At 43.4% G+C, this 13,642-nt stretch overlaps 1 protein-coding gene across 1 annotated transcript in view; it reads left to right on the forward strand.

Moving 5' to 3' along the window:
- The window catches only part of CUBN (cubilin), a 139,678-nt gene that overhangs the window by 65,229 nt on the left and 60,807 nt on the right, over positions 1-13,642 (forward strand). The window contains exon 29 of the mRNA XM_053359471.1: positions 9,773-9,954. Within this exon, the coding sequence (XP_053215446.1) occupies positions 9,773-9,954 (182 nt within the window). The remainder of the gene's footprint in view (positions 1-9,772; positions 9,955-13,642) is intronic.

The raw sequence follows: 13,642 nt of genomic DNA on the forward strand, positions 1-13,642 counted from the left end.
TGCAAATTTTGTTTGCCTTTCTTCTTCTCTTGCATTTGAGGAAACATGGCTGTACGTAAGTTTGGCTTTGTTACTTGACCTATTTAACAACAGCATACCACTGCAGGGGGATGAAAACCTGTGGCATTGTCCATCAATTCGGAGAGGGGGCTGGGAAAATAATTAAATAGCCACAGTCGCCTTGTCTGCCTAATCAGTTCACACAATGCAGTTTTTGACAGCCCTGCAAAGCGGCTGGGATCTGCCACTGAGGCCCCCTGTTCTGGGTTGTGCAGTTGTATGGATTCCTACTCTGTCTTTGAAGGGGAGTTCCTCTGCAGCACAGGCTGACAGACTGAAATCCTTTGGTATATCCCAAAGGACTTTCTCTTTGGCTGGAAATTTTGAGGAGTTCAGAATCTGAAGTGGCAGGAAGGAGGAACTGAGGGGGGCGGGATTGAGGCAGGGGAGCGAGGGTCAGCAGCATTGCTGAGAAAAGAGTGACTTGTGAATAGGAAGACAGCTCTTCAGCTGAAACCCAGCAGGGGAAGTGTTACTAAACAACAGGAGTAAGATCTCAGGACTGAGAGGTGATGTCATCCTAGAGCCAGACAAAGGAAGAGGGGGAAAGGGCCTTTTTCTTCCCCCTGTGGAGACAGATGACATCATCCTCCTTTGAGGGGCTGCAGCGTTAACTTATCTTTTCTTTTCCCGAACTTCTAAATAGTCTCTAGTTGTTGGTGAGCAGTGTACCTTATTATTCAGAGGGGGTGGAAATCCCCTAAATTATTTAATCTTAGCTGCAGCTTGCCCCTTGTTCTCTGGCCACCCACAATCTTTCACATTCTGTGGCGCTGTAACAGGCTTATTGGAAAGGACAGAAAATCCCAGGCAATCAACTGCCTGATCTTCAACTTGCCCTGTGTTTATTGTTTGCTCAAAAAATTATGTAAGTCCTTTTAAATTGTTCTGGAACTGATTTTGTGATGTCCTGTAAAGGCACTAGAGATTCCACCACCACCCCCAGTAAGCTCTCCATGCAATTCAAATCAAGAATGTAATAATGTGCTAATGCTCCACTTAGAACACTCTACTTAGCGCTCCTTGGGGTCCTTCCCCCCCTTACTTTTCACATGCAGTGCCAATACCAATTGGGACTCCCACTCTGTTTTCTTAGCCCACCCTGCAGTTTGCTGCTATTCTTGGCTGCCTCCGGTAAGCACAAGGGGGTGCAAGGGTGAAAGGAAGAGAGATTGCTCTTCAAATGCCTTCTTCCCTTACTTAATGTTCATTTTTTATTTAGTTTGCATTGTGTTTGTGTTTTTAAATCAGGCAAGGTTTTGACTTTCTTTTAAAGCGATTCTCCTTGCCCAGCCTCCTTGATTCTGCCGTTTTAACCAGGGGTAGGCAAAAATCCCCTGCAAAAAAAACATCCTCCCCATGTAAAAATGGGGGCTGATTTTCTTCTGCTTTCTTATGAGGAGGTGGAGAATTTGCACTGGAATTGTTGCACTTCCCGGAATGCCTTGGAAGAGACATGATGCAACATGAAGTGGCATTGCTCCCAAGGCATTCCAGTGAGAAGCTGGAGAGAGAGCCTTGCCTAGCCTTCTTTCCTTGATGTAAAAGATGCAGAACAAAATTTCAAAGAAAGTCATCTTGCCCTTTCAAAAAAAAATAATTCAGTCTTTTGGCTTGGTTCTGGTTTGCCCACCTCTTGGTATTCTTTTGAATCTGTCCATGCGTTTTTTAACCTGCAGTATGTATTTAATTTCAGCCTTTGCCATAATGGTTTCATAAATGACCTCCATGTGATTTAGCTTGCTCTCATTTTTAAGTTCCTGTGGTAACCATAGGTGAGTTTGGAACAAGAGAGCCATATATCAAATAGAAAGTCACAGGGCTGTGAACACATTTTCAACTCTCTTCTCAATGTACACATGGCTGCAGCACAGATGTGGAGAGCTTTAAGGTCTTCCAGAAGCTGCTGAACTACAACTCCCATCAGCCCCAGCAATCATGGCCAGGGAAGATAGGAGTTCCTCACACCTGCTGTAGCAAATTGGCAAACTGAATGTCTCTGCATCACTGCTGCCTCCAAAGGCAGGAACTTGAAAGTTGGCTTAACTTGTTGTCGTCGTATATTTATTGTCATGTCAGGGTGGAGGTGCTTGTGGGATTATCTGCCTCAGGTGCTGAAACAACTTGGCATGTTGACTAGGAGGAAACATTTGCTGTTGTGGCTTATGTAGCAAAATGTCTTGGGGCAGCACTGGTCTGAGAGCAAGGGAAGAAACAGGAAGATGTGCTGATATACTACAGCCGCAAGTAAGTTAACCAAGAGGAATCAATGCAGGTCCACATAGCTAAGAACCACAACCATGAAACGTATGCAAATTCATCTTGAAGCATTCTTATTCCAGTGGTGGTTTATTGTGATAGGTCCGTGGTCTTTCTAAATCACTATTTTGTACTCAATCTGAAGGAAGCCGGCCCAAGGAAGATGTGGTCACCACCAGACTGCATGCTTCTTATTTGTTGTATCGTTTCCAAGCAACTATGACATGGGTCACCATATGTACTTTCTGAGGGAACTCTAAGACCTTTGTCAGCTATATAAAATAAAGAAACCAGATCTCTCCCACTTTTTTCTCATGGTTTTTTCCCCCTCCCCAAAATATATATGGTTTCCCAAAATGCTTTACAAGTAGCTGTGACCAAATTGGTGCATGTAATTAATTCTCTGGAGTCATATCCTAAGTGCAGCTGTCTGTCTGTCTGTACAAGGACCACCAAAACATTTCAGATCCAAATGTTCCTTTGCTTTGAGACCTTTGCAATTTTATTTTGCTGTGCAATACAACTCCTGGAATGTACGAAAGTTCACTGGGAGATGTATGCTTTCAGGGTTTTTTGTTACAGTTTTGTGTCTCTGTTTGTATCTTTTGAAACACCAGCTCCTGCTTCATTGCAATTTTTTTTGTAAATTCCCTTCTATTTTTAACAGCGACAAAATCATATGTCTCCCTCTGCTTCCCCCCCTCCTCCCCAAAAAGTCAAGAAAAAGCATCAAGCTGATTTAAGGGAGAAATGCTCCTGTATTAGGAATCCATTCCTAACAAACACTTATTTTGGTGTCCAATAAGCATTTGAAAATTCTCATTCAGCTATTCCTTATTTGGATTCAAGCAAATAATAATAATAAAGCATGTCGCATTTCTAGTGGACATCTTTCAAACCTCCTGATTTTGCAGATAAGTAAAGAAAATGCTTTTATCATTTTTTAAAAAAAATAATATTGAGTGTTTTTATCATTTCCTCCCCAAAGGGAAATCTAGTCATTGTGTCTTATTATGATTAGGCTAGCATCTGGCTTCAGTTTCCTATCTTTGATATCTGAGGGTTAGAATAGTAGAACATTTCTGCAACCAGAGGAAGTGTTGTGGGCACCTACCGGAGAGGAACATGGACACATATAGGTCACATGAGCTATAGTCATGACAAGCCTGCCTATTAACAGATCCCAGCAAATGCAGAGCTGTGGGTTTGGGTTGTTTTGCAGAAATAACCAGATGAAATATTTCCATTCTTAACAATAGCAGACAGAGTCCACCCAGTGCTCATGCTGATACATTAGCCCCACTCTGCCCCTCCCCACCACCTCACAAAGGAATGTGGCCTGATGGTATAGAGATGAAAGAGAAGCCAGGAAGCAGGTAAGAGGAGAAAGCAAGCAAGGAGTTTGCTTGCATAGAAGTGAACCTGGATTGAAGTACAAGGGCAACTGCTCATCAAGTCTCAATGAAGCCTCATTGTCTTGGTAATGTGGTAGCTAGAGATGGGCGTATCTTTCTGGTATTGGTTTATAATCCTCCTCATTGGTTTGTGCATGTTAATCCATAACCCTGTTCTGTTTCTGATTTTTCTATTTTAAAAAAACCATTCAAAATATGTATTTAAAAACATATTTTGTTAACTTTAAACTGCCGAGTACTGTGCTGCAACACCTGAAGAATGTTGGATGGCAAAATTATGATCTGCGCATGAATCTGAGATGTGTGGGTCAAGTCATTTCAGATGTAATTTCACAATCAGCAGATTCCACATAGAAGCTGGTAGTCATTAAAAAACCGTTGCTTTGTGGTCAGGATTACACATTGCAGAGATAAAGTATGCAAGCGGCAACCCAGTGCGCAACCCTGAGTTGCGCAGTTGCTTCCTGTACCAACTTTCACTGGCACCAGCACGGAATCTAAATACACAGTCTAGCCACACCCAGCGATTGACAGTAGCTGCTGCAAAAAAGAGTTCTAGCTGCATAGAAGCATTTCCCCCTAGTGACTACCAAGTTGCAAAGGTGAAATTTATAAGTCAGTCCTGAAATATGTGTTAAGTGGAGGTGTGCATTCAGGACCAAATTAGGAGGTTAACTGTCTGGGATGGTTACAGGGTATTGGTAGAGGAGACTATGCCAAAGGTAAAAACTGGGTGAGGATGAGATTCCAGGCATAAAAGCTCTAGGGCAAGAATGGGAAACCTCAGACCTGGGGCCAAATTCAACCCTCCAGTTCTGTTTTCTGATTTTCTGGGCTAACCTCAGGCCACACACCCTCCCAAGACACACCACTCACCAGCCTGGCTTTGCATCCTCCTTGAGTGTTTTGACCTGGCTGGAAAGTATCCTTGAGCTCTGATAAGGCCTCTTGCTTGTTGGGGAAGAGGACAGAGATATGTGTAGAAGCTAGCCTACTGTACAGAGGTAAAAGTCACATTTGTAGCTCAGCCCGCTGTTGGCTCTGGCCAATCATCACTGGTATGTGGGCCCTGGAAGGCTTATCAGATGTAAATATGGCCCTCGAAATGAAAAAGTCTGCTCCATCCTGATCTAGCGTACTGTTTTGTTTAAGGGTCACATTAACAATTCACCTAGGTGCAGGATTAGTTACTCAACAATGAATGTTCACTCCTCTGACTGTGGGTGCCCTTTGTGGGACTGTGCGGAACACCCCAGAGCATCCTGATTGTGCTGGCCCGCCTCTCTAATGCCACAGCCATCAGAGGTTCCCACCAAACCTCAATTTAAATTATCCAATCGGCAGCATTGGTGGAGGCGGGGTCAGCCAAGTGGGCCGCCAGTGAGCAGGCTTCACTCCGGTCTGCTCATGACGTTTATTAGAGCACCCAGTAAAATAAATCTACATAGATACTAGGAAGATTGTCAGCAATCCACGCCTGCCAAAAAAGCTCAACAACTCTAGGCATTTCCTCAATTTTGAGTCCCAAAAAATAGGGGTAATTTTGTACACAGGGGCGTGTTATATACAGAAAAATATGGTATTTGGATTACTTTGTATGATTTTATGATCTTATTGTTTAAACTTACCCCAATAAAGGCCAATAACAAATAACAACATACTGAAGAATTTTCATTAACTTAGACATGAACGTAAATTATCAGGAAGACTAACCCATGTTACAAATCCAAGTGTTTGGCACAGGAGTTGCTGAACTAGAAAGCCTGCGAGCTAAGTTTTGGACATCAGGAGTTTTGCATTGGCCTAGCCTATTTTGAGTTTTCAGTAAAAACATGTATTTGTGGCTAACAGGAAGGGATCAGTAGGAGAAGTTGAGTCATAAATGTCTGTTTAAGTTGAAACATTCCCAGTTCTTTCAGCCCCAGATATGCAGTAAATTGCTGCCAGTGTAGCACTGCAGTTCCCCCTAGGAATTAAACCACATGAGAAGGCTCTGTTTGCTGGGAAAAATTCATCAGTGTCCAAGGGCCGTTTTATTTTGTTTTCTTACTGTGAATGTTCCTCCTGTTGATCCGTTTTAACTCTGCTGAGCTGGAATTGGCAGGCAAGCTGGTGAGGATGGCTTTGCATGCTTATATTTAGACAAATTCCAGAGGGCGAGTTCTGTTGCAATATTCAGAACAAGGGGCCCTGTGGCACCTTGAAGTCCAGCACATTTATAGCATAGGCTTTTATAGGTCAGTTTCACTCCTTGCCAAACTTAGGCTACTACATGCCTCAGGACTGAAACTCAACCATGTTTGAATATGTCTATGCTCACAAAAATGACATGTACCATAAATTTTTAACATGGGTTTTAAGATCCATGTTGATTTATTATTATTTTTTAGCAGAAGCTGAAATAGCCTATGGAGCGTCTTCAAATAAACACGGAGAAAAGTGGAGGTAGCCCCTACTGCACCAGTAGAAAACTGCAATAAAATAGCATGATAGAAACATCTTAGTATTGTAGCAGAGATGGGGAAACCTGTGGTCCTCCCCTCCATATGTTGTTGAACTCCAGTTCCCAGCAGCCCCAGGCAGTATGCTCAGTACCCAGGGATGATGGGTGTTGTTGTCCAGCCATGGCTGGAGGCCACACATTCTCCATCCCTGTGTTTGTAGGAACATCGCACCAGGGTTGCAGCTACATCCACACAGGGCCACCCACTGAAGCTGAATGTTGGAAGATTCAAGACAGGTAAAGGGAAGTACTTCTCCATGCAGTGCAAGAGGCAGTGATGGCAACCAGCTTGGATGGCTTTAAAAAAGGCTTAGACGATGGCAGAAAGTGAGGGTGAGCACAAAATATGGTCTGAAGCTTAACATCAAAAAAACTAAGATCATGGCCACTGGTCCTATCACCTCCTGGCAAATAGAAGGGGAAGAAATGGAGGCAGTGAGAGAGTTTACTTTCCTGGGTTCCATGATCACTGCAGATGGTGACAGCAGTCATGAAATTAAAAGACGCCTGCTTCTTGTAAGAAAAGCAATGACAAACTTAGACAGCATCTTAAAAAGCAGAGACATCACCTTGCCGACAAAGGTCCGTATAGTTAAAGCTATGGTGTCTGTGAAGGTTCTAACTTGTGCCTGTTGAGTGGTTCTACAGGCCTGGATGTTGTGGCATCTGGTTCTGTTGACTCCTGCTGGCCTTGAGTTCAATGGTCCTCTGATCATCAGGGTCAGGGTCAGGACTACAAACCCAATCCAGCTCCTTAATAAATTTTGTTCCCCCACCAACATTTTTTTTTTAGAAAAGTGTTAAGTAGAATTTGAAACTTGAGTTATTTTTTAAAAATGCATCTTTTTTTGAAGAACGGATGTGCAGAGTGTGAAAATAACATCTGCTGAAAAGTAGAAATTGGCTCCAGGACCTCAGGGGAACTAACAGCTGGTACTCCCCATCCCCGCCTGCTACAAGCTGAGTAGAAGCCACATCCTCCGGGGAACGCCTATTAGTGGCTTCCCTTGGCCTTGTCTTTCCTGCCCTTTGTTGCTAATTTATGCCTGTTTTATTAATCGGGGTGGGCCATATGTTGTTTGGTGGAGCATAGACCTCAACCAATCCGTCTCTCTGCCTCGATAAGAGGGTGGTAGTAAAAGATTGAATTGACGATTTTAGACCCTTGCCTCCCTAGAGACCATATGTGCAACGAATACAGTGAAATAAAGGAAATGATTCATATCAAATCCTGCCCACCCACCCCCCTTTATGAGAAAACCAGCTGCAAAGGAGTCTGGCATTTATTTCTGCATTTCTAATGACTCACGGTGAAATGTATAGTCGGAAACTATGTGACGATGTGTGTGTAGGGAAAGGCTTTTGCATGTTTTTACAGCAAATCAACACTTGGAACTTCTTCCATTTTAGCCCCAGAATGCGTCCCTCTTCTGGCCAGCTAAATTATTTGAGAAGAAACCCACAGATTCCAGCTAACTTGGATGGGCAGCTTTGGAAAATATAGAAGAAACAGAATCCCAGTTTGTACAGAAATTAGTCAGCATCTCAAAGTGGTCAAGATCCTATCAGAATCTCCTTGATAACCTTAAGGGTAGCTGCTTTCGTTCAGAGGGAGACTATGCATTGGAGCAGGGCCTTCTCAATGGTGGAATGCCACTCCCCCCTAAAGTTTACATGTCCCCCACCCCTACAGGCCATGGCAATTGTTTTATTTCACTGGGTTATTTGCTTTGACTGATTTTATTTGGTTCCTGGATCTTGCATATATTACTGACTTCCTGCTGTATTGCACTGCTAGTCTTTATCTTAATTGTGTGTCTCTGTGTAGGTGGGTTGGTTTTTTTGAAAAAAAATACCTAATTTGGAGACCTATGAACAGAAAAGCAGGTTAGAAACATTTAAATAAATAATGAAAATGAAATGTAAACCACTACTCCCCTTCTCCTGCAATATGCAGCCCGAGGAGAGCATCGGGTGTGTTTTAGGCTGCATTCTCAATACACACGGTGGAGAGACCTGACATACTTCTTGGTGGCCAACATGAACTGAATTCTACACTCTAGAATTTACCCACAACTTCCTGCAACATACAGGAAGTCTGTGGCAAACGTAGACAGGTCAAGGTAGAAAGTGTTCACTCTAGCTTTAGTCTGAAAACTGGACTTGATATTTTTAATTACATGTGAATTGGGCATGCATACCTTTTTAATATTATTTTTATTGGTTTTCCAAATTAATACAAATCAGTCCAAATTATTTAAATTTAATGCAATTTCTTTCTTCTTCTTCTTTTTTAAAAAAGTAGGTTTCCCGCTCCTATTGCAAACATATGCCCATTACTTCCTGATGTAGCCATTTCATTCTTCTTTCATCTCCTCTTCATCCTTCTCTTGATGTTAGTCCAAGCATACTTTTTAAGCATATTATTAGCATAAATGTTTTTGCACTTGGATGGTTATTTCCCCACTATCCTTAACTAGATCCACTTCAGTTGTGATTTTTCAGATCCATTTCAACTGGGCTTCGGGCCCAGTTTTGATGCTGAGACTGCCTTGGTCACCCTGTATGATATCTTCTGTTGGGAGAGAGATTGGTGGAATGAATCCCTGTTGATTCTCCTTTATCTCTCAGCATCTCTCAGTACCACTGAGCATGGGGTTCTTGAGGGCTCATCCACACAAAGCATGGGTCTGAGCCATTTGCTGCTTGTCCGGTGTTTTCTAGACATGGTTTTGCCTTCGCCACACTGCTTTCCCCCAGGAAACCTGTTCTTTAGTGCTAAATTGGAACCAATGGCAACCTGAGGAAAACCCAGTTGCCATTTGTTCGAAGTCAGCACTAAAACATACGCTTTCGCAGGGGAAAGCTATGGGGCAAACGGAAGTGTGGATGAGCCCAGAGTAGAACTATTTTTCATGGTTCTGCTGCTACATGGATTATTGGCTCCAGTTGGACAGTCATGGGGTTTGGGGATGTTGTTCGGCCCTGTGAAGCCTCTCATGTGGGAATATGCAGGGTTCAGTTTTATCCCCCGTGATCAAACCGCTGATGGGGTCAGCCAGAGTTTGGAGTGCACTGCCATCAGTATGCTGATAACACGCAATGCTACTTCTTTACAGCTCAAGCAGCTGTGGCTGTGGATGTGCCTGGGTCTAAGTAATGGACTGGATAAGGACCAACAAAGTGAAGCTCAATCTAGATAAGACTGAGACACTGTCAGTGGGTGGTTCCTCTGCCTGGATGAATGGAATGCATCCTGCTCTGAATGGGGTTATCCTGGACAACTGCACACCACCAATGATGGAATGTTTGTCCTGATTTGGTGTTCATCTTAAGTTGGGTGGGGTGGTTATGTATGATGGAGATGATAAACTCTTTTATAATAATTGTTTTCTGACTATATTGTTAACTTGCTTATTTTGTTACTGTATTTTTACCCTGGATGCAAATCACTTTGGAACATTTTTTTAGTGGAAATCAATATGTACATTTGACAAAAACTGAAAGCTAACTGTGCTGCCTACTTTTTTTCCAGGGTGTGGTGCAGAGCTTTCTGGGACATCTGGATCTTTCCATAGCCCAGGATATCCAAACAAGTACCCTAACAATAGGGAATGTCACTGGTATATTCACACAGCCCCGGGTAGTAGCATTCAACTCACCATAGTGGAATTTGACGTTGAATACCATTCAAGTTGCAACTATGATGTTTTAGAGGTAGGTGGCTTTTATTAGGGCGGAAGGGATGACGACTCAGAACCAGGTCTTTTTACTGCCTAGAGTTTCATGAATGAAAAAGGATCTGAAACATAGCCCTGACAATATGGACATGTCCCAGTTACCAACCCCCTCTATTTGACACCTGAACCTGAGGTGCAAGCACACCTGAGAAGCTAGTTTTGTTTTTGTTTTTTGCATGATGTACCACAGAGTTTTCAAATCCATTGATAAAGACTACCTCTTTTCTCCAGAGAGTTCATATTATCTTCTTGCTATCCCCCAGATTAGAAGTCACATGTTCCTAAAATGATTCATGAAAGCTGATCAATATGAAAGATATCCCTGCCTAAGAGGAAACAGGGAGTCTTAATTAACTATCAGGAGTTACTGTATGAATCTCTCTTCTTCCCCATCTCACCCTCCCTGCAAAGCCCTTTCTCTCTGTGTGTGCTGTTGTCTTACAGAAGTGTGCTAGGACATCGTGATCACAGTACAGTGAAACTACTGTTTTTGGAAACTTTTCACAGAATAATGGAAAAAGCACAAACTGTTTTACTGTTGGCTATAGTGGTTTCAATTCAGAGCTCTTTTTTGAAAAGCATTTCAACCTATTTTGAGGGACTGTTTTGAACGTTTAAATACTTGTGACATAGCCAGCCTCGAGGTGTTTCTGCTTGGAACAATGAATTAACCTTGGAGGCCTCCTAGAGTTTGGCCAACCCACTCTCCTTCCTGCTCTTTCCCCCCTTGAGCTTCAATTGTTTCCATTTCCTCTGCCTCCAGCTTTCAAGGTCCATCCTACTGCTGTGACCACTGTCTCCCTCTGTCTGTCTGGTCTCCTTTTCTGTCCCTGCAGGTCTCATGGTGCCATCTTACGTCTAAGCAAGCCATCATTATGCTTCAGTCAGGCAAGGGACATAAATGAAGATCATACCTTGCAACCATTCCTAGGTTGATCCAGAAGTGGAACAACTGTAAGCTGACATCTGGTATTTGACCACTGCATGCCTGCAGAAAAAAGTACCAGTGCTAGTTTTAAAATGGAAGAACTTCCAAGTTGAATTTAATAATAATAATGATAACAACAGCAGCAGCAGCAGCAGCAGCAGCAACAACAATAGCTAGTTCTGGTGTTGTACTAGCGAGATCTGTGGGGAATAGAGGGAGTAAAAGTTTCTGCCTGCTAGCTATGATTTTTGGCAAGCAAAATAGTAAATCAGAAGATGACAAAAGTAGGCTAAAGTAGATTAAAAGAGGAAGATTGAGGTGACCTATTTAATGAGCCTGGAGATGAAAGAGCAGAGAAATTTGATATGAGGATTGTGATAGTAGGAGGAGTCACTGACGAGGGTGCTTTGAAGATAGGAGGCTTCAGAAGACTCAAAGGGTGAGCTGACGATGTGCAACGGAAGAGAGCAGCTCCATGGAGTCATGTGTCCGTTCCTGGGTGCCTCGTCTTTAGAATGGCATTGACAAACTGGAGCATGTTCAGAGGAGGATGCCCAGGAGGGTGAGAACTCTAGAGAACAAGTCCTATGAGAAATGGGTGATAGGTCTGCTTAGCTTGGAGAGGCGGAGACTAAGGGAAGTGAAATATACTCGGAGTCCTGCAGTGATTTCATGCTCTTTATTGCAGCGCGTAAAACAGTGATTGGATTTCCCCCCAAACCTCAGGCTTTTATATACATTATTTACATAATGAGTCCCATCTTATTGGCTGATTCTGCTTCCTTCCTGGAGCCTGATTGGGCTGCTCCTGCAAGCCAATCTGTTGTTGCATTCTAGGATTCTACCAGCCCAATAGGCTGATTAACTTCCTCCTGAAACCTGATTGGGCTGCTCCTGCAAGCCAATCTGTTGTTGCATTCTACGATCCTACCAGCCTAATAGGATGATTAACTTCCTCCTGGAGCCTGATTGGGCTGCTACTGCAAGCCAATCAGTTGTTGCATTCTAGGATCCTACCTGCCTATTGTTCTAGGATCCAAGCTTAGTACATAACAGGAAGAGATGATAGCACTGGAACTATGCAATTTCCAGAGTAAGCCCAGACCCCGCCCACTCTTCCCATGGAACTGGTTCTCCCCCAGCGACACTTTGCAATCACCCGCATCTGTCATAATCACCATGTTATGATTGCTCAGCAGAATTTTCAACTCTCTGACTGTTTCTCAATCCTTCAGAGCAGCAGCACCAAGTTGCCATTGCAGTTTAGACGTGAAAGAGCTTTGCGCCATCCTTTCCTGCTCCACCTCATCCCCCTTCTGCACACTCTATTCTTCTCCCTCCCTCTCAACCTCCCTCTCAGTCCTGCAAAGCAGGATAAAGCTACATATTTCCTTCTGCCTGAACCTCTCTGTTCTCTCTCGGGGAGAACAGTCAGATCTCAGCAGGGGCCAGTTTTACCCATTGAAATCTGCACCACGAGGATGGCAGGCCATATGAAATGGCCTCTCTCTGTTGCTCATAACTTTGGAATGCCGGCTTGATTGTCACAATAAACAGAACTAGCAGAGCAGAAGCAAATGGCAAAAGCCAGACTAAAACCACGGGCTTTATTGATCTGTGCTGCACCCTCTGTGTGATGTGTTGGAAGAGAGCTATTTCCCCCCCCCCTCTCCATAGGGGTGTTCTGACTCGTGAACAGCTTTTTTTCATTCTATTCCAGCATATGGCTCTTCTGCATGTACCACACCCCAATATTCTTCTAAGCTTCCTGGAGTTTTTCCCCTCATGTGGGATTCATGTGGTAACAATTGGAAGTTTTTCACCCCCTTTATAGCCAAAACCAAACTTTTTAAAAAAATAAATAAATGAAATATTTCTTTTCTGTCATGGAAACAGTCTGGCTTGTCTCTGCTCCAGCCTTTGTGAAAGCATCTGACGAATTGGCATCCGCAGCAAAAGGCGTGGGGTCGGGGGGAGAAGCCACTCCTCAATCGCTTGGCTTTTGAAATAGCCTTTGCATTTTTTGAAACTGTACAAAAGGCAATTGTGAAACTAGTGGTTGATGCGAAAGGGCATTGAACCAATTAAGGACCAAGCGAGAGGCGATGACTCAGATGCACAGCTCCTGCTCAATCTTTTAAAACTTTTCTTTTGAAATAGCAGCCATGTAGGGGTGGGGGAATCTAGATTGGAAGCAGGGTGTGGAAAGGGGAAGTTTAGCCTTTCTCTTTCTTCAGTTTTCCAGATAAAAATTGCCCTCACTGCTGTTTGCCCATGATAAGAAAAATACAAATGCATGGCACCCTTCCTGTAGGGTCTACCCACAAATCCAGTTCCCCCTCTTTTCCCCCTTTGATTTTCAAGCAATTCAGCTGCTTTTAAGGAACTGGGAATATGTGGCTCTCTAAATGTCATTCATACACAACTCCTATCACCTTTGGTCATTGGCCATTCTGACTGGGCTTTATGGAAGCTGCAAGTCCCAACGACAACTGGTTATCCATCCTGCTTTTAAGATATTAGGACCGAGACCAAGTAGGGCGTTGTGGATGGAGGCTTGGGTCCAGAGTGTTGCAAATGGAGTTCCACTCATGCAAGAGGGCTTTCACATTTCCCCACTTCCTTCTGTAGCCTCTTGGGCCAATTAAAAACTGTTCTTGAAGGCTGGTGGGCTTTCCAGTAATGGCATGGGATGGGATTGAAGTGTTGTAACTGGGCAGGGAGTCACTAGAAACCA

Source organism: Podarcis raffonei, chromosome 12 (genome assembly GCF_027172205.1).
Source record: "Podarcis raffonei isolate rPodRaf1 chromosome 12, rPodRaf1.pri, whole genome shotgun sequence".
NCBI classification, from domain to species: Eukaryota; Metazoa; Chordata; class Lepidosauria; order Squamata; family Lacertidae; genus Podarcis; species Podarcis raffonei.